General features: G+C 44.4%; 1 protein-coding gene across 1 annotated transcript; it reads right to left on the bottom strand.

Moving 5' to 3' along the window:
• Positions 1-10189: 10189 nt before the first annotated feature.
• On the bottom strand, positions 10190-10831 carry LOC141042926 (uncharacterized). Its single transcript, XM_073511838.1, has one exon. The coding sequence runs from the start codon at positions 10829-10831 to the stop codon at positions 10190-10192; it is 642 nt and encodes a 213-aa protein (XP_073367939.1).
• Between the last annotated feature and the right edge of the window lie 10494 nt (positions 10832-21325).

Below are 21325 nucleotides of genomic sequence, written 5' to 3'. Positions count from 1 at the left end.
TCATTTAAATCTAAGAATAATGGTTGTTCTATTTATATGAGAGATATGTTTTATGGTCATGCCCCGCTGGTCAATGGTTTATTCTTATTTAATCTCGAACGTGATGTTAGACATATTCATAGTATGAATGCCAAAAGATGTAAGGTTGATAATGATAGTCCCACATACTTGTGGCACTACCGCCTTGGTCACATTGGTCTCAAACGCATGAAGAAACTCCATGCAGATGGACTTTTGGAGTCTCTTGATTATGAATCATTTGACACGTGCGAACCATGCCTCATGGGCAAAATGTCCAAGACTCCGTTCTCCGGAACAATGGAGCGAGCAACCAACTTATTGGAAATCATACATACTGATGTGTGCGGTCCAATGAGCGCTGAGGCTCGCGGTGGTTATCGTTATGTTCTCACCCTCACTGATGACTTAAGTAGATATGGGTATGTATACTTAATGAAACACAAGTCTGAGACCTTTGAAAAGTTCAAGGAATTTCAGAGTGAGGTTGAGAATCAACGTGACAGGAAAATAAAGTTCTTACGATCAGATCGTGGAGGGGAATATTTGAGTCACGAATTTGGCATGCACTTAAGAAAATGTGGAATTGTTTCACAACTCACGCCGCCTGGAACACCTCAGCGTAATGGTGTGTCCGAACGTCGTAATCGCACTCTATTAGATATGGTGCGATCTATGATGTCTCTTACCGATCTACCGCTGTCATTTTGGGGTTATGCTTTAGAGACTGCCACATTCACTTTAAATAGGGCTCCGTTGAGACGACACCGTATGAATTATGGTTTGGGAAGAAACCTAAGCTGTCGTTTCTGAATGTTTGGGGATGCGATGCTTATGTCAAGAAACTTCAACCTGAAAAGCTCGAACCCAAGTCGGAAAAATGCGTCTTCATAGGATACCGTAAGGAAACTATTGGGTATACCTTCTACCTAAGATCCGAAGGCAAGATCTTTGTTGCCAAGAATGGATCCTTTCTAGAGAAAGAGTTTCTCTCGAAAGAAGTAAGTGGGAGGAAAGTAGAACTTGATGAAGTATTGCCTCTTGAACCGGAAAGTAGCGCAGCTCAAGAAAATGTTTCTGTGGTGCCTGCACCGACTAGAGAGGAAGTTAATGATGATGATCAAGAAACTTCGGATCAAGTTGCTACTGAACTTCGTAGGTCCACAAGGACACGTTCCACACCAGAGTGGTACGGCAACCCTGTCCTGGAAATCATTTTGTTAGACAATGATGAACCTTCGAACTATGAAGAAGCGATGGCGGGCCCAGATTCCAACAAATGGCTTGAAGCCATGAAATCCGAGATAGGATCCATGTATGAAAACAAAGTATGGACTTTGACAGACTTGCCCGATGATCGGCGAGCCATAGAAAATAAATGGATCTTTAAGAAGAAGACGGACGCGGATGGCAATGTGACCATCTATAAAGCTCGGCTTGTCGCTAAGGGTTATCGACAAGTTCAAGGGGTTGACTACGATGAAACCTTCTCACCCGTAGCGAAGCTGAAATCCGTCCAAATCATGTTAGCAATTCCCGCATTCTATGATTATGAGATACGGCAAATGGACGTCAAAACGGCATTCCTTAATGGTTTCCTTAAGGAAGAATTGTATATGGTGCAGCCGGAAGGTTTTATCGATCCTAAGAATGCTGACAAGGTATGCAAGCTCCAACGCTCAATCTATGGGCTGGTGCAAGCATCTCGGAGTTGGAACATTCGTTTTGATGAGATGATCAAAGCGTTTGGGTTTACGCAGATTTATGGAGAAGTCTGTGTTTACAAGAAAGTGAGTGGGAGCTCTGTAGCATTTCTCATATTATATGTGGATGACATACTATTGATGGGAAATGATATAGAACTCTTGGAAAGCATAAAGGCCTACTTGAATAAGTGTTTTTCAATGAAGGACCTTGGAGAAGCTGCTTATATATTAGGCATCAAGATCTATAGAGATAGATCGAGACGCCTCATTGGTCTTTCACAAAGCACATACCTTGACAAGATATTGAAAAAGTTCAATATGGATCAGTCCAAGAAGGGGTTCTTGCCTGTATTGCAAGGTGTGAGATTGAGCACGGCTCAATGCCCGACCACGGCAGAAGATAGAGAAAAGATGAGTGGCATCCCCTATGCCTCGGCCATAGGGTCTATTATGTATGCCATGCTGTGTACCAGACCTGATGTAAACCTTGTCGTAAGTTTGGTAGGAAGGTAACAAAGTAATCCCGGCATGGAACACTGGACAGCGGTCAAGAATATCCTGAAGTACCTGAAAAGTATTAAGGATATGTTTCTCGTTTATGGAGGTGACGAAGAGCTCGTCGTAAAGGGTTACGTCGATGCTAGCTTCGACACAGATCTGGATGACTCCAAGTCACAAACCAGATACATGTATATTTTGAATGGTGGGGCAGTCAGCTGGTGCAGTTGCAAGAAAAGCGTCGTGGCGGGATATACATGTGAAGCGGAGTACATGGCAGCCTCAGAGGCAGCACATGAAGCAATCTGGATGAAGGACTTCATTACCGACCTAGGAGTTATTCCCAATGCGTCGGGCCCGATGGCTCTCTTCTGTGACAACACTAGAACTATTGCCCTGGCCAAGGAGCCCAGGTTTCACAAGAAGACCAGGCATATCAAGCGTCACTTCAACTTCATTCGTGAAAATGTTCAAGGTGGAGACATAGATATTTGTAAAGTGCATACGGACCTGAATGTTGCAGATCCGTTGACTAAACCTCTTCCACGAGCAAAACATGATCAACACCAGAACTCTATGGGTGTTCGATTTATCACAATGTAACTAGATTATTGACTCTAGTATAAGTGGGAGACTATTGGAAATATGCCCTAGAGGCAATAATAAAATGGTTATTATTATATTTCCTTGTTCATGATAATTGTCTATTGTTCATGCTATAATTGTGTTATCCGGAAATCGTAATACATGTGTGAATACATAGACCACAACATGTCCCTAGTGAGCCTCTAGTTGACTAGCTCGTTCATCAATAGATGGTTACGGTTTCCTGACCATGGACATTGGATGTCGTTGATAACGGGATCATATCATTAGGAGAATGATGTGATGGACAAGACCCAATCCTAAGCATAGCACAAGATCGTGTAGTTTGTCTGCTAAAGCTTTTCTAATTTCAAGTATCATTTCCTTAAACCATGAGATTGTGCAACTCCCGGATACCGTAGGAATGCTTTGGGTGTGCCAAACGTCACAACGTAACTGGGTGGCTATAAAGGCACACTACGGGTATCTCCGAAAGTGTCTGTTGAGTTGGCACGAACCGAGACTGGGATTTGTCACTCCGTGTGACGGAGAGGTATCTCTGGGCCCACTCAGTAAGACATCATCATAATGAGCTCAATGTGACCAAGGAGTTGATCACGGGATGATGTGTTACGGAACGAGTAAAGAGACTTGCCGGTAACGAGATTGAACAAGGTATAGGGATACCGACAATCGAATCTCGGGCAAGTATCATACCGGTAGACAAAGGGAATTGTGTATGGGATTGATTGAATCCCCGACATCGTGGTTCTTCCGATGAGATCATCGTGGAACATGTGGGAGCCAACATGGGTATCCAGATCCCGTTGTTGGTTATTGGCCGGAGAGATGTCTCAGTCATGTCTGCATGATTCCCGAACCCGTAGGGTCTACACACTTAAGGTTCGGTGACACTAGAGTTGTTATGGGAAATAGTATGTAGTTCCCGAATGTTGTTCGGAGTCCCGGATGAGATCCCGGACATCACGAGGAGTTCCGGAATGGTCCGGAGGTGAAGATTTATATATGGAAAGTCATCATACGGTCACCGGAAGTGTTCGGGAGTTTATCGATATTGTACCGGGACCACCGAAGGGATTCCGGGGGTCCACCGGGAGGGTCCACCTGCCCCGGAGGGCCCTATGGGCTGTATGTGGAAGGGAACCAGCCCCTAAGTGGGCTGGGCGTCATCCCCCTAGGGCCCATGCGCCTAGGGTTGGGGGGAACCCTAAAGGGGGCGCCCCCCTTGGCTTGGGGGGCAAGCCCCCTCCCCCTTGGTCGCCGCCCCCCCTCTAGATCCATCTGGATGGGGCCGGCCCCCTCCCCCCTTCGCCCTATAAATAGAGGGGTGGAGGGAGGGCAGTAGCACCCTTCCCAAGGCGCAGCCCTCCCTCTCTCCAACACCCCCTCCTCCTCCGTTGAGCTTGGCGAAGCCCTGCCGGAGAACTGCAAGCTCCACCACCATGCCGTCGTGCTGCCGGAGCTCTTCCCCAACTTCTCCTTCCCCCTTGCTGGATCAAGAAGGAGGAGACGCCCCCGGGCTGTACATGTGTTGAACGCGGAGGCGCCGTTGTTGGGCGCTTAGATCGGAATCAACCACGATCTGAATCGTTGCGAGTACGACTCCTTCATCCGCGTTCTTGTAACGCTTCCGCATCGCGATCGTCAAGGGTATGAAGATGCACTCCCCTCTCTCTCATTGCTAGTCTCTCCATAGATTGATCTTGGTGATGCGTAGATTTTTTTTAATTTCTGCAACGATCCCCAACACTCGTACGGTTACCATAGGAAATTTTAGCTCCCATTCGGTATCCATGAGTACCCTATCGAGCTTCTCGTACGTTGGCACAGAATGGTTATTAGCTCAAGTGAACTGCCGCCCTGACATACAAGCCTCCCGAAGGTCCAAACTATCAATAACGGCATTGAATAGGAAAGGCCAATGAGTGTCGAAGCGGTCATTATTTTTTTCTTCCTGGTACCTAAGGATATTAAAATCCCGACTAAGAACATATATTAAGTATTACATCTCCTTACAAATACATTCCTATAGAAAAAAATACATTCAAATCCTTGGGGTGTTGAAGCCTTCTCCTCTTTCATCCATCGGCGACGCGCTGTGAACAAAGCTCGTTGCCATCTCCAAGTCTCTGTCTTGGCAGAGCAAACTTGTTTAAACACAAGAGCTTATAAAAGCAGTGCCCTGGAAGTTGTTGGTGTAGACCACAAGACGCCGACGACCATGCAAAAGAAAATGCCGGAAAGGGCCCGCAAATACTCCAATGACCATGAGGGTCGTCCGAATTCAGATAGATCCACCGAAGACCAAAATCAACCAGATCTAGTAGGATTAGTCGAAGACACACCTCCACACACACCATCGGCACTAAGCGCACTAACGAAACTAGGATAGGACGAAAAGGACATTATCCTACACATCGACAACACCGCTGCTTCATCACCCCAACCAGAGTATGCCTTTGGTTGAATGGGTCATCCATGATAGGTTGGGACCGTGCCAAAAAAGGAGTTGTTTGGTTAGAAAGCACCTGAATGGTTCCATCCATTGAACCATCCCACCCCAGTAAGTTGGTTTAACCGTGCGGTTCAATCCCTTTTTGGTTATTCACATGATTATTTTATACATGATAATCTCTCTATGTCTTTGATTATTTTATGCGAGGACCACATCCAAACCACCTTTATTCCTTCAACTAAAAAAAATGGGTTCATCCCACTCATCTTAACCAAACATCCAAATTAAATGAGTGAAGTGCATTGTAGATCCTTAAACTATTTCAGGGGTGTTATGTAGGTGCTCAAACTATGAAAATCGTCATTCAGGTCCTCAAAGTGTAGTAAGTGTATCATCCAGGCCCAAAAATTGTCTCACCCCTCCTAATCGGCCAGCTGGCGCCGTCAACATGTGACACGGCGGACCAGGGGACCAGCAAGGTAATGGCGGTCACAAAAATATGCAAATAAATTCAAATTCATGAACTTTAAAAAATTGTTTGTGTCGTTCGCGAATATGATAAAAATGTTCTAATACATATACTTTCATGACTTTAAAAAAATGTTCGCGAATATGGAAAAGATGTTCACGTCATTCACGAATATGGAAAAAATCTTCGCGAACATTCATATACTTTCACGACTTTTAAAATAATGTTTGCAAATATGGAAAATATGTTCATGACTTTAAAAAAAAGTTCACATCGTTCGCAAATATAGAAAAAAAATTCACGAACATTCTTATACTTTCATGACTGTAAAAATGTGTTTGCAAATATGGAAAAAATGTTCATGACTTTTTAAATAAATCCGCGTCTTTCGGGAATATTAAAAAAAATCTCGAACATCATATATACTTTCAGGACTTTAAAAAATCATGAATATCTACAATATGTTGACGACTTTAAAAAATGTTAGTGTTATTCGCAAATATGGAAAAATGTTCGCAAACATTCATATACTTTCACGACTTTAAAAATTTTTTTATAATTTTTATTAATGTCATGAAAATTTTCTCCATGTTTGTGATCATTTTCTTAAACCATGAACATTTAAATTAATGACCATTTGGTAAATGTATATACATATTTTCAAATTCGTAAAAAAAATTCAAATTTTTGAACATTTTTAAATTTACTAAAAAAATAAAAGTCGCTAACATTTTTAAAAATTCATGAACATTCATTAAATTTGTGCAAACCTTTTCATATTTAATTTTTTTAGTGTTCGTGAAAAATTGGCTGACAAAAAAATACTCAAAAGCTACCGATTTTTCTTGAATGGTATAATAGCGCGCTACAGGAGTTTTTGAGTTCATGAATTTTAAAAGAGATTGTGGATTTGAAAAAAAAAATCACGACTTTGAATTTATTTGCATATTTCCGTTATCGGCCGTTACCTTGCGGGCCCCCTTGTCCGACTGTCACGGGTCAACGGCGCCAGCTAGCCGATCAGGCGGGAGCAGACAGATTTTGGACGTAAAAGACACACTGCATTTCGAAGACTTGAATGCTGATTTTCATAATTTGAGAACCTCATGACACCCCTAAAATAGTTCAAGGACATACAACGCACTTCACTTAAATTAAACCATCTCATTCACAAAATCTGGATGGTTCCACTCATATCTACCCCTTCAATCAGAGACACATAAGCAAAGCTAAAACAAGCCATCCCGATGATGCACGTGAAATCCGGGCCTGAGGACCTCCTGCAGCCGCCGCCGCACTCTGGCAGCGAAACCAAAGTGGCCGCTGCAACTTATCCATCGTTACTATGTACGTACTAGTTAGTTCGACCGAAAGTCCAATTAATTGAGTAAGAAGACAATATAATTTAACATTATATTAATTAAAATATCTCATAATTCATGCGTAATCAGTCATCAACAACGTTCAGAGTGTCGCACTCGCTGAACCTTTTGTGTGCTCAAATTCAATAATGCAAGATGCACCCTCGTTTGACTGGCATCTTATTACACGTGAAGATAATAAAATATTAAATGATGCTGGTGGTAGGATCATGGGATCAAATCTTGTCCAGCCAATACATAAATACAATACAACATCTTATATCAGGAAACGGCTCCCTCCGTCCCATAATGTGTGACCTTTTTTGACTTTACACCAAAGTAAAAAAACGTCTTACATTATAAGATAGGGAGTATGAGACACCCTTTGGATGTCTCTTCTCAAAAAAGGAAAAAAAAAAGAGCTTTGGTGGTTGTTAAGCCCTACAAGATCTTAACAACTATTATTACTTTCATGGGTGTGTCTAGGCCTCGTCTAGATGTAATATAACCATGTCACATCTGTTGAAATATGCAACATCTAAGTACGACATCAACGTCACCTCGTCCTAGAACAAGGCCATTCCCCTCGTGCATTTGTTTGTTTTTCTTATTCTGATTAAACAAGTCGATTGTCCTTGCTCATCTATTTAAAATTGTTTGCAAAAAAATATTGGTGAAATAAAAAATTGTTTGTATGTTTTTTGTTTTTTATGAAATTAAAAAAAAAGTACATAAATTTTTAAAAGTACGCGAATTATAAAGGTATTAGCAACTTTGGAAAATGCTCACAAATTCAAAAAACAAATGTGGAAAAAGTTCATGATTTTTTATAAAAAGTAAAACATGAATTATAAAAAAACATAATTTTAACAAAATGTTCATTACTTTTATAAAAAAGATGGAAATGCAAAAAAAACATGATTTTTTTAGTTTTGGACATGAAACTGGCGGACAACCCTCCTTTCGCCCCTAGTTACAGTCTCATTACGGGAATGCAATTGTGTGTCGTGAGTGGACTTGAAACTGAGACAAAAATAGGTTGGACCCAGTTGCGTGTTGAGGGTGAAGTTGTAATTGGGACAAAAATGAGTCGGCTCCTGGTTGTGTATCGTGGGTGGAATTGCATCTGGGATAAAAAGCTCACCCCCGCGCCCTCCGTTGCTTGCCAAGGACATACTTACAACTAAAATAAAAAACTGATCGGATTCTTAGTTACGTTTCAGGGGTGAACTTTCAAATGTGACAAAATAGACGGCTCGAAAAAAGAAGGGTAAAAAATGGATTAGTGGCTCTTTCATTCTTAAATACATGCCGCCGTTTATTTTTTAGGACATACGCTTACCCCTCTCGTTTCAATCACTTCTCTCCTAAAAAAATACTACCTCTGTAATTTAATATAAGACCTTTTCTAACTATGACAATATCAAGAAAAAGCCTTATATTTTAATACAAAAGGGAGTAAGATGAACACTGCAGCCCACAAGAGTGACCAACAACAACCCAAAAATGATCAAGAGACGACCCAAAAACACATGGAACAAACTATGGAGACAGCGGCCAGCACCGAAACAACTTTACCAATGTGAGCATGTCCAACAAAAATACAAATCTTAAAGTTTTGATTGGACGGTGCCTCCGCTCTGGTAGTATTTTAGGTTAGTTTCTTTTTTTACCCCTCGTAGGTACATCGTTGAGGCGAATGGCGACGCTTTTTCTTTTAATTTGTGTTCCGGACTTCTATGAAGAGTTCGTCTGCCTGGATGTAGTCAACGGAGCTTCGGTGTAGATTTCTATTTTTTTTCTTGGGGAGGTGATGTTAGAGTTTCTCTTTATGTGGCGAGATTTGATGTCATGCGCTTTAGATCTGTGCAATAGCTCAACGGCGATGACTATGGCTCCAGAGCGTCGGGGCACGTGCATGAAGATTTCTCGACTGTCATCGACAAGGCCAAGTAGACCCCGGTAAGGGAGTGGCGATAGCGGCGCGTCGGCGGCTTGTTCTGAGGTAGTAGTGGTTGTTTGGGGTCTCGAAATCTCGATGTACTTCTGGTGAACTTTTATAATAAATCTGATGTTTTTTGAAGAAAGAGATAACTAATTCTCCTTTTAGTACATCTCAAGGCCATAAGAGTATCTACAACCGGACTTGGCAAATCCGCCCCCTCAACGCCCACGGACGCGTCTGGGCACGCCCACGGGCGCATCCGGACGGGCCCTCATGTTTTTTTCGTGCATGCACATATTTCAAATCCGGACTCTCAAATCCATGCAAATACATACACGTCGATCATGCATCACAATGTCGCACATAAATAACAAATGTTGGTATCAAGCATACATAGTGTTTACATAAAATTTATTTGAAGTGCCAAACTCAAGCATTGCCTCCTTGGTTGCCATTGTGGATCCACATGTGCTCCACATGATCATTGAGTAGCTGCGTGTGCATCTGCTGATTTCGAAGATTCTGATGCATCCGCAGGAAGTTCATAAGTTGAGCCGCATCTTGATCTTCTGGGATTTCAACTTGTTCTCCAGGTGCTTTGAAACCATGGGTTTGGGCTACACCATCACCCTCATCCTCGACAATCATATTGTGCAGAATAACACTACATGTTATCAGCTGCCACAAAGTTTCTGATTCCCACACATTGCAGCGCTCCGCACAATTCCCCAACGAGCCTGAAGCACACCAAATGCCCTCTCCGCGTCCTTCCTAGCCGCTTCCTGCATTGTTGCAAAGTGGCTCTGTTTATTGCCACGCGGCTCGGCTATGGTCTTCACAAACGCCGCCCGCTGAGGATAGATACCATCGGCAAGATAGTACCCCATGTTGTAGTACCGGCCGTTGACGATGTAGTTGCACGGCGGTGATTCCCCATTGCAAAGCCTCCTGAACACTGGAGATCGTTGAAGCACGTTGATGTCGTTGTGAGAACCGGGCATTCCAAAGAAAGTGTGCCAAATCCGTAAGTCATGTGATGCCACCGCTTCTAGTATGATGGTGACCTCTCTGGTGTGACCTTGATACATTCCCCGCAGACCTTTGGGGAAGTTTTTTCCATTGCCAATGCATTCAACCAATTGATCCGAGCATTCTTGGAAACCCCCTTGCCTCTCCAATAGCCAACAACTTCTCCGTGTCCTGCGCATTTGGTTCTCTGAGATACTCTGGTCCAAACACCTCAACCACGACACGAGCAAATTTGACAGTAGTCTTGAGGCACGTGCTCTCCTCCATCCGGACCATCTCACCAACGACGTCTGCAGCAGTACCAAGTGCAAGCATCCTCAGAGCAGCCGTGCACTTCCGCTTGGCCGAGAAAGAGAGTTGGCCGCAACAATCCCTTCTCAGCTTGAAGTAGTCGTCGTGTGCCTCCACTCCGTCCACAATGCGCAAAAACAATGGTTTCCGCACGCGAAAACGGCGACGAAACCATGGATCATCCGGAAAAACATGTGTGGGAGCAAAGTAGTCATTGTGCAGTAGCTTTGCTCCGGACACTCTGTCCCGGTTAATCACTCTTCTCCCTTTGATTGAGCCCTTGAAGTTGAGAATATGCTCCACTTGCCGGTCCATTTCCTCTTGCATGCTCATGAGCATGATCATGTCCACTTCTTTGTCCGAGTCCGACGAATCGAAGAACTCATCTTGAATCATTTGGTCAAGCTCCGTCGGGCCATACTCCTCATCCGACGAAGCATCGGAATCCGTCATGTACCTAACAAAATCACAATAATTCCGGTCGGTCAATGTGTCGAACACATCAAGCACAAGGCGGAGCCGGAGAATTGCCGAACGTACCACGGTGGCGTCCGGGCCGGCGACAACGTCCCCCGCGGCGAGGACGGGAGCGCTCTTCCGGAGTTGGCGGCGGAGAGCCTGGAAACGGCTGCGGAGCTGCGAGCCGGACGACGCGCACGAGGAAGAACAGAGAAGAGAGGAAATGGATCCGGCAGCTCGGGGGGGGGGGGGGGGGAGGATTTAGTGCAATTTGGGGTGGGGTCGGGTTGTCGGGTCCAACGTGGCGGGAGTGCCCGGGCACCCCCATATCCGCCCCATATTTGTGCTGGATATGAGGGTGCTGGTCAGCCCTGACGTTTGAGGGTGTTTGTGAAATCGTGACTGGACGGCCTGCCCGGACATTTGAGACGGGTTTGAGGGGTCCGGTTGAAGATGCTCTAACTTGTTACGCACAAATTGCAATGTACAGCAACCGAAGAGGTAATAGCACCCCAGGTACCCTAACTTGCATAGAATGTGATGATTCAGTCCTAAACTTACAAAACTTGACTCTACCATACCCCAACTTGTACCTCATGTGATGATTTAGTCCCAGGCCAATCACAACTCGACAATTGGCAGCCAGGTGGCTGGACCGGTCAACGCATGCACTTTTGCATAAACCCCCCTGCCTTTTCCCCTATTCAACCCGCACTCTCTCCACCTGAATTAATTCTGTCGGAACGAATCCACCTCGCGCCCGCCTCTGTTCCCCTCGTGCTCACCTGCCCCCCTCAGCTCCAGCTCCATCTCCACGCCAACAGCAAGCTCGCTGCTGCCGTCCAGCTTCAGCTCCGGCGTCATGGTCTCCTGGTCGGACGGGTCGTCCTCGACATCGACATCCCGAGCAAGAAGGTGACGGTGGTGGGCGACGTGACGCCGCTGGGCGTGCTCACCAGCGTCTCCAAGGTGAAGCCCGCACAGTTCTGGCCGTCGCAGCCGTGCCCCCCGCGCACCTCCGCTTCCTTCTGAACGCTCCAACCAGTGATCTCTCTGCTCTCTCTGAATCACAAGTAGATACGAGGTCCTAGCTGCTCGAGTGGTCGTCCATGGCGGGTCACTCGCGCGCAGGCGATCGATGTACGTAGTGGCCGAGATGGACAGCTCGCGGCTGCCACGCACGTAGTAGCTCCAAATTTCTTTCCTTTATTTTTCTTCAGAGAAACGGCACTGAAACTCCTCGTCTTGCATGTGCACCCATGGATTTTCTATGCCTGTATTCTGAATTGAAATATACTATAGTTCCTGTACTAGTAAAAAAAAGTACCTTGCCTGCTTTCTTGTTTTATTTTCCGGGTGTTTCTTGTTCTGAATATAGCTCACTGTTCATGCCAAATGCAGCTCTGCAACCAAAATATAGAGAGAAAACAGCCTAAAAGAATATCGAGAGAAAACAAGAGGGAAAATTAAAGGTGAGTGGAGGAAGAAAGTGTAGAATCGAACATGTCCTGGTGGTGCCGTCCTGCTTGCCATTGTTTAGTGGAGAGCCGTGCTATGCTCTGATTCTGTTCCAATGCACTGAGACCGATCAATCGACCACAGATTAAGATGACTATGGCCTATGGGTATCACAATTTTTGGTTTTAGATTATGCTCTCTTTGTCTCATAATATAAGATGTTTTGAAAGCTAATAAAGCTTGGCAAAGAGATCACTGGTTCGTCCTCGACCACTCGAGCAGCTAGGACCAGTGGCGGAGCTACAAAGAAAATCCTGGGCGGGCCAATCTAAAGAAACACGAAAAAAAATCAACCCAAGGAAAGGATGATGAGCTGCTGCTGAAAAGTCATCCTCAACTTAATCTGTAACGTAGTTCTCTTTTTTCACTTGAAAACCAAATCGATTTTGCGTTGATCAGCCTTGCTACCCAGTGCCTATGGCAATTATCTACTATCCAAATTAGGATGTGTATTATCAATTTACTGAATTTCAGAGTGCTATAGCCTACATTTTATAGGAAAATTAGACTGCCTGGGAGAGGAGAGTTTGCGGGTTGTGCATGTGCCTGTGTGCTAGTGCAGCAGCGCTCGTCGCCTACGTCTGAACTTGCCGTCACCCGGCTGGACGCAACCACTGCTAGCTGCCGCCTGGGGCGTGGCCAAGCCACCGTGGCATGGCTCGCCCTGGAGCATCCGCAGTCCTCATCGTTCTACGCTGCTACTCACTGCGGCCGGCAGCTGGACCTTAATTTGCGGCTCCGCCCCACCTCTCTCTGTCCCTGTGTGCAGTTGTACGTGTGGTTCGTGCCCTAGCATGGAGGGCGACTGAGGCTGGATGCAAGGAGAGAAGCCTGACGAGGCGAGACAGCATGCGAGCGAGGCTGTCGTGGGTGGCCTGCACGTATATAGCTATATTTTTAGCTCAGCGGCTGGGCGGGCCATGGCACGCTTTTGCCTACCTCAGCGGCTGCGCGGGCTTCACCTTGGAGACGGTGGTGAGCACGCCCAGCGGCGTCACGTCGCCCACCACTGTCACCTTCTTGCTCGGGATGTCGATGTCGAGGACGAACCGTCCGACCAGGAGACCATGACGCCGGAGCTGAAGCTGGACGTGTTGGGGAACGTAGTAATTTCAAAAAATTTCCTACGAACACGCAAGATCATGGTGATGCATAGCAACGAGAGGGGAGAGTGTTGTCCACGTACCCTCGTAGACCGACAGCGGAAGCGTTATCACAACGATGTAGTCGTACGTCTTCACGATCCGACCGATCAAGTACCGAACGTACGGCACCTCCGAGTTCTACACACGTTCAGCTCGATGACGTCCCTCGAACTCCGATCCAGCCGAGTGTTGAGGGAGAATTTCGTCAGCACGACGGCGTGGTGACGATGATGATGTTCCACCGACGCAGGGCTTCGCCTAAGCTCCGCAACGGTATTATCGAGGTGTAATATGGTGGAGGGGGGCACCGCACACGGCTAAGAGATCTCAAGGATCAATTGTTGTGTCTCTGGGGTGCCCCCTGCCCCCGTATATAAAGGAGCAAGGGGGAGGCAGACGACCAAGGGGAGAGGCGCGCCATAGGGGGGAGTCCTACTCCCACCGGGAGTAGGACTCCTCCTTTCCCAATACGTATTCCCGTAACTCTCCGGTACTCCGAAAAATACCCGAATCACTCGGAACCTTTCCGAAGTCCGAATATAGTCGTCCAATATATCGATCTTTACGTCTCGCCCATTTCGAGACTCCTCGTCATGTCCCCGATCTTATCCGGGATTCCGAACTCCTTCGGTACATCAACATACATAAACTCATAATAAAACTGTCATCGTAACTTTAAGCGTGCGGACCCTACGGGTTTGAGAACTATGTAGACATGACCGAGACACGTCTCCGGTCAATAACCAATAGCGGGACCTGGATGCCCATATTGGCTCCCACATATTCTACGAAGATCTTTATCGGTCAGACCGCATAACAACATACGTTGTTCCCTTTGTCATCGGTATGTTACTTTCCCGAGATTCGATCGTCGGTATCTCGATACCTAGTTCAATCTCGTTACCGGCAAGTCTCTTTACTCGTTCCGTAACACATCATCCTGCAACTAACTCATTAGTCACAATGCTTGCAAGGCTTATAGTGATGTGCATTACCGAGTGGGCCCAGAGATACCTCTCCAACAATCGGAGTGACAAATCCTAATCTCTAAATACGCCAACCCAACAAGTACCTTTGGAGACACCTGTAGAGCACCTTTATAATCACCCATTTACGTTGTGACGTTTGGTAGCACACAAAGTGTTCCTCCGGTAAACGGGAGTTGCATAATCTCATAGTCATAGGAACATGTATAAGTCATGAAGAAAGCAATAGCAACATACTAAACGATCGAGTGCTAAGCTAACGGAATGGGTCAAGTCAATCACGTCATTCTCCTAATGAGGTGATCTCGTTAATCAAATGACAACTTATTTCTATGGCTAGGAAACATAACCATCTTTGATTAACGAGCTAGTCAAGTAGAGGCATACTAGTGACACTCTGTTTGTCTATATATTCACACATGTATTATGTTTCCGGTTAATACAATTCTAGCATGAATAATAAACATTTATCATGATATAAGGAAATATATAATACTTTATTATTGCCTCTAGGGCATATTTCCTTCAGTCTCCCACTTGCACTAGAGTCAATAATCTAGTTCACATCGCCATGTGATTTAACATCAATAATTCACATCACCATGTGATTAACACCCATAGTTCACATCTCTATGTGACCAACACTCAAAGGGTTTACTAGAGTCAATAATCTAGTTCACATCGCTATATGATTAACACCCAAAGAGCACTAAGGTGTGATCATGTTTTGATTGTGAGATAATTTTAGTCAACGGGTCTGTCACATTCAGATCCGTAAGTATTTTGCAAATATCTATGTCTACAATGCTCTTCACGGAGCTACTCTAGCTAATTGCTCCCACTTTCAATATGTATCTAGACCGAGACTTAGAGTCATCTAGATTTAGTGTCAAAACTTGCATCGACGTAACCCTTTACGACGAACCTTTTGTCACTTCCATAATCGAGAAACATTTCCTTATTCCACTAAGGATAATTTTGACCGCTGTCCAGTGATCTACTCCTAGATCACTATTGTACTCCCTTGCCAAAATCAATGTAGGGTATACAATAGATCTGGTACACAGCATGGCATACTTTATAGAACCTATGGCCAAGGCATAGGGAATGACTTTCATTTTCTTTCTATCTTCTGCCGTGATCGGGCTTTGAGTCTTTACTCAATTTCACACCTTGTAACACAGGCAAGAACTCGTTCTTTGACTGTTCTATTTTGAACTACTTCAAAATCTTGTTAAGGTATGTACTCATTGAAAAACTTATCAAGCGTCTTCATCTATCTCTATAGATCTTGATGCTCAATATGTAAGCAGCTTCACCGAGGTCTATCTTTGAAAAACTCCTTTCAAACACTCCTTTATGCTTTGCAGAATAATTCTACATTATTTCTGATTAACAATATGTCATTCACATATACTTATTAGGAATGCTGTAGTGCTCCCACTCACTTTCTTGTAAATACAGGCTTCACCGCAAGTCTGTATACAACTATATGCTTTGATCAACTTATCAAAGCGTATATTCCAACTCCGAGATGCTTGCACCAGTCCATTGATGGATCGCTGGAGCTTGCATATTTTGTTAGCACCTTTAGGATTGACAAAACCTTCTGGTTGCATCATATACAACTCTTCTTTAATAATCCATTAAGGAATGCAGTTTTGTTTATCCCTTTGCCAGATTTTATAAAATGCGGCAATTGCTAACATGATTCGGACAGACTTAAGCATAGATACGAGTGAGAAACTCTCATCGTAGTCAACATCTTGAACTTGTCGAAAACCTTTTTGCGACAATTCTAGCTTTGTAGATAGTGACACTACTATCAGCGTCCGTCTTCCTCTTGAAGATCCATTTAATCTCAATGGCTCGCCGACCATTGGGCAAGTCAATCAAAGTCCATACTTTGTTCTCATATATGGATCTTATCTCAGATTTCATGGCCTCAAGCCATTTCGTGGAATCTGGGCTCACCATCGCTTCTTCATAGTTCGTAGGTTCGTCATGGTCTAGTAACATAACCTCCAGAACAGGATTACCGTACCACTCTGGTGCGGATCTTACTCTGGTTGACCTACGAGGTTCAGTAATAACTTGATCTGAAGTTCCATGATCATCATCATTAACTTCCTCACTAATTGGTGTAGGAGTCACAGGAACAGATTTCTGTGATGAACTACTTTCCAATAAGGGAGCAGGTACAGTTACCTCATCAAGTTCTACTTTCCTCCCACTCACTTCTTTCGAGAGAAACTCCTTCTCTAGAAAGGATCCATTCTTAGCAACGAATGTCTTGCCTTCGGATCTGTGATAGAAGGTGTACCCAACAGTCTCCTTTGGGTATCCTATGAAGACACATTTCTCCGATTTGGGTTTGAGCTTATCAAGATGAAACTTTTTCACATAAGCATCGCAACCCCAAACTTTAAGAAACGACAACTTTGGTTTCTTGCCAAACCACAGTTCATAAGGCGTCGTCTCAACGGATTTTGATGGTGCCCTATTTAACGTGAATGTAGCTGTCTCTAATGTATAACCCCAAAACGATAATGGTAAATTGGTAAGAGACATCATAGATTGCACTATATCCAATAAAGTACGGTTATGACGTTCGGACACACCATTATGCTGTGGTGTTCCAGGTGGCGTGAGTAGTGAAACTATTTCACATTGTTTTAACTGAAGGCCAAACTCGTAACTAAAATACTCTTCTCGATGATCAAATCGTAGAAACTTTATTTTCTTGTTACGATGATTTTCGCTTCACTCTGAAATTATATGAACTTTTCAAATGTTTCAGACTTCTGTTTCATTAAGTAGATATACCCATATCTGCTCAAATCATCTGTGAAGGTCAGAAAATAATGATACCTGCTACGAGCCTCAATATTCATCGGACCACATACATCCGTATGTATGATTTCCAACAAATCTGTTGCTCTCTCCATAGTTCCGGAGAATGGCGTTTTAGTCATCTTGCCCATGAGGCACGGTTCGCAAGCATCAAGTGATTCATAATCAAGTGATTCCAAAATCCCATCAGTATGGAGTTTCTTCATGCGCTTTACACCAATATGACCTAAACGGCAGTGCCACAAATAGTTTGCACTATCATTATTAACTTTGCATCTTTTGGCTTCAATATTATGATTATATGTATCACTACGATCGAGATCCAACAAACCATTTTATTGGGTGTATGACCATAGAAGGTTTTATTCATGTAAACAGAACAACAATTATTCTCTAATTTAAATGAATAACCGTATTGCAACAAACATGATCAAATCATATTCATGCTCAACGCAAACACCAAATAACACTTATTTAGTTTCAACACTAATCCCGAAAGTATAGGGAGTGTGCGATGATGATCATATCAATCTTGGAACTACTTCCAACACACATTGTCGCCTCGCCTTTTACTAGTTTCTGTTTATTCTGCAACTCCCGTTTCGAGTTACTACTCTTAGCAACTGAACCAGTATCAAATACCGGGGGTTGCTATAAACACTAGTAAAGTACACATCAATAACATGTATATCCAATATACCTTTGTTCACTTTGCCATCCTTCTTATCCACCAAATAGTTGGGGTAGTTCCGCTTCCAGTGACCAGTCACTTTGTAGTAGAAGCACTTAGTCTCAGGCTTAGGACCAGACTTAGGCTTCTTCACTTGAGCAGCAACTTGCTTGCCGTCCTTCTTGAAGTTCCCCTTCTTCCTTTTGCCCTTTTCTTGAAACTAGTGGTCTCGTCAACCATCAACACTTGATGTTTTTCTTGATTTCTGCCTTCGTCGATTTCAGCATCACGAAGAGCTCGGGAATTACTTTCGTCATCCCTTGCATACTATAGTTCATCACGAAGTTCTACTAACTTGGTGATGGTGACTAGAGAATTCTGTCAATCACTTTTTTATCTGGAAGATCAACTCCCACTTGATTCAAGCGATTGTAGTACCCAGACAATCTGAGCACATGCTCACTGCTTGAGCTATTCTCCTTCATCTTTTAGCTATAGAACTTGTTGGAGACTTCATATCTCTCAACTCGGGTATTTGCTTGAAATATTAACTTCAACTCTTGGAACATCTCATATGGTCCATGACGTTCAAAACGTCTTTGAAGTCCCGATTCTAAGCCGTTAAGCATGGTGCACTAAACTATCAAATAGTCATCATATTGAGCTAGCCAAACGTTCATAACGTCTGCATCTGCTCCTGCAATAGGTCTGTCACCTAGCGATGCATCAAGGACATAATTTTTCTGTGCAGCAATGAGGATAATTCTCAGATCACGGATCCAATCCGCATCTTTGCTACTAACATCTTTCAACATAATTTTCTCTAGGAACATATCAAAAATAAAACAGGGAAGCAACAACGCGAGCTATTGATCTACAACATAATTTGCAAAATACTATCAGGACTAAGTTCATGATAAATTTAAGTTCAATTAATCATATTACTTAAGAACTCCCACTTAGATAGACATCCCTCTAATCCTCTAAGTGATCACGTGATCCATATCAACTAAACCATGTCCGATCATCACGTGAGATGGAGTAGTTTCAACGGTGAACATCACTATGTTGATCATATCTACTATATGATTCACGCTCGACCTTTCGGTCTCCGTGTTCCGAGGCCATATCTGTTATATGCTAGGCTCGTCAAGTTTAACCTGAGTATTCCGCGTGTGCAACTGTTTTGCACCCGTTGTATTTGAACGTAGAGCCTATCATACCCGATCATCACGTGATGTCTCAGCACGAAGAACTTTCGCAACGGTGCATACTCAGGGAGAACACTTATACTTTGATAATTTAGTGAAGGATCATCTCATAATGCTACCGTCAAACAAAGCAAGATAAGATGCATAAAGGATTAAAATCACATGCAATCAATATAAGTGATATGATATGGCCATCATCATCTTGTGCTTGTGATCTCCATCTCCGAAGCACCGTGCTGGTGATCTCCATCTCCGAAGCACCGTCATGATCACCATCGTCACCGGCGCGACACCTTGATCTCCATCGTAGTATCGTTGTCGTCTCGCCAACTAATTGCTTTTACGACTATCGCTACCGCTTAGTGATAAAGTAAAACTATTACATGGCGATTGCATCTCATACAATAAAGCGACAATCATATGGCTCCTGTCAGTTGCCGATAACTCGGTTACAAAACATGATCATCTCATACAACACATTATATCACATCATGTCTTGACCATATCACATCACAACATGCCCTGCAAAAACAAGTTAGACGTCCTCTACTTTGTTGTTGCATATTTTACGTGGCTGCTACGGGCTTAGCAAGAACCGTTCTTACCTACGCATCAAAACCACAACGATAGTTTGTCAAGTTGGTGCTGTTTTAACCTTCGCAAGGACCGGGCGTAGCCACACTCGGTTCAACTAAAGTGAGAGAGACAGACACCCGCCGGTCACCTTTAAGCAACGAGTGCTCGCAACGGTGAAACCAGTCTCGCGTAAGCGTACGCGTAATGTCGGTCCGGACCGCTTCATCTCACAATACCGCTGAACCAAAGTATGACATGCTGGTAAGTAGTATGACTTATATCGCCCACAACTCACTTGTGTTCTACTCGTGCATAGCATCAACGCATAAAACCAGGCTCGGATGTCACTGTTGGGGAACGTAGTAATTTCAAAAAATTTCCTACGCACACGCAAGATCATGGTGATGCATAGCAACGAGAGGGGAGAGTGTTGTCCACGTACCCTCGTAGACCGACAGCGGAAGCGTTATCACAACGCGGTTGATGTAGTCGTACGTCTTCACGATCCGACCGATCAAGTACCGAACGTACGACACCTCCGAGTTCTACACACGTTCAACTCGATGATGTCCCTCGAACTCCGATCCAGCCGAGTGTTGAGGGAGAGTTTCGTCAGCACGACGGCGTGGTGACGATGATGATGTTCCACCGACGCAGGGCTTCGCCTAAGCTCCGCAACGGTATTATCGAGGTGTAATATGGTGGAGGGGGGCACCGCACACGGCTAAGAGATCTCAAGGATCAATTGTTGTATCTCTGGGGTGCCCCCCTGCCCCCGTATATAAAGGAGCAAGGGAGGAGGAGGCCGGCCCTAGGAGGGGGCGCACCAAGTGTGGAGTCCTACTAGGACTCCCCAATCCTAGTAGGATTCCACCTCCCATAAGGAATAGGAAAGAGGAAGGGAAAAAGAGAAGGAAGGAAGGGGGCGCCCCCCTTCCCTAGTCCAATTCGGACCAGACCAAGGGGAGGGGTGCGGCCACCCTTGAGGTCCTTTTTCTTCTTTCCCGTATGGCCCAATAAGGCCCAATACGTATTCCCGTAATTCTCCGGTACTCCGAAAAATACCCGAATCACTCGGAACCTTTCCGAAGTCCGAATATAGTCGTCCAATATATCGATCTTTACGTCTCGACTATTTCGAGACTCCTCGTCATGTCCCCGATCTCATCCGGGATTCCGAACTCCTTCGGTACATCAACATACATAAACTCATAATAAAACTGTCATCGTAACTTTAAGCGTGCGGACCCTACGGGTTTGAGAATTATGTAGACATGACCGAGACACGTCTCCGGTCAATAACCAATAGCGGGACCTGGATGCCCATATTGGCTCCCACATATTCTACGAAGATCTTTATCGGTCAGACCGCATAACAACATACGTTGTTCCCTTTGTCATCGGTATGTTACTTTCCCGAGATTCGATCGTCGGTATCTCGATACCTAGTTCAATCTCGTTACCGGCAAGTCTCTTTACTCGTTCCGTAACACATCATCCTGCAACTAACTCATTAGTCACAATGCTTG

The sequence above is a fragment of the Aegilops tauschii genome, chromosome 3, assembly GCF_002575655.3.
Source record: "Aegilops tauschii subsp. strangulata cultivar AL8/78 chromosome 3, Aet v6.0, whole genome shotgun sequence".
Taxonomy (NCBI): Eukaryota; Viridiplantae; Streptophyta; class Magnoliopsida; order Poales; family Poaceae; genus Aegilops; species Aegilops tauschii.
This window is presented reverse-complemented; position numbering and strand designations above follow the sequence as displayed.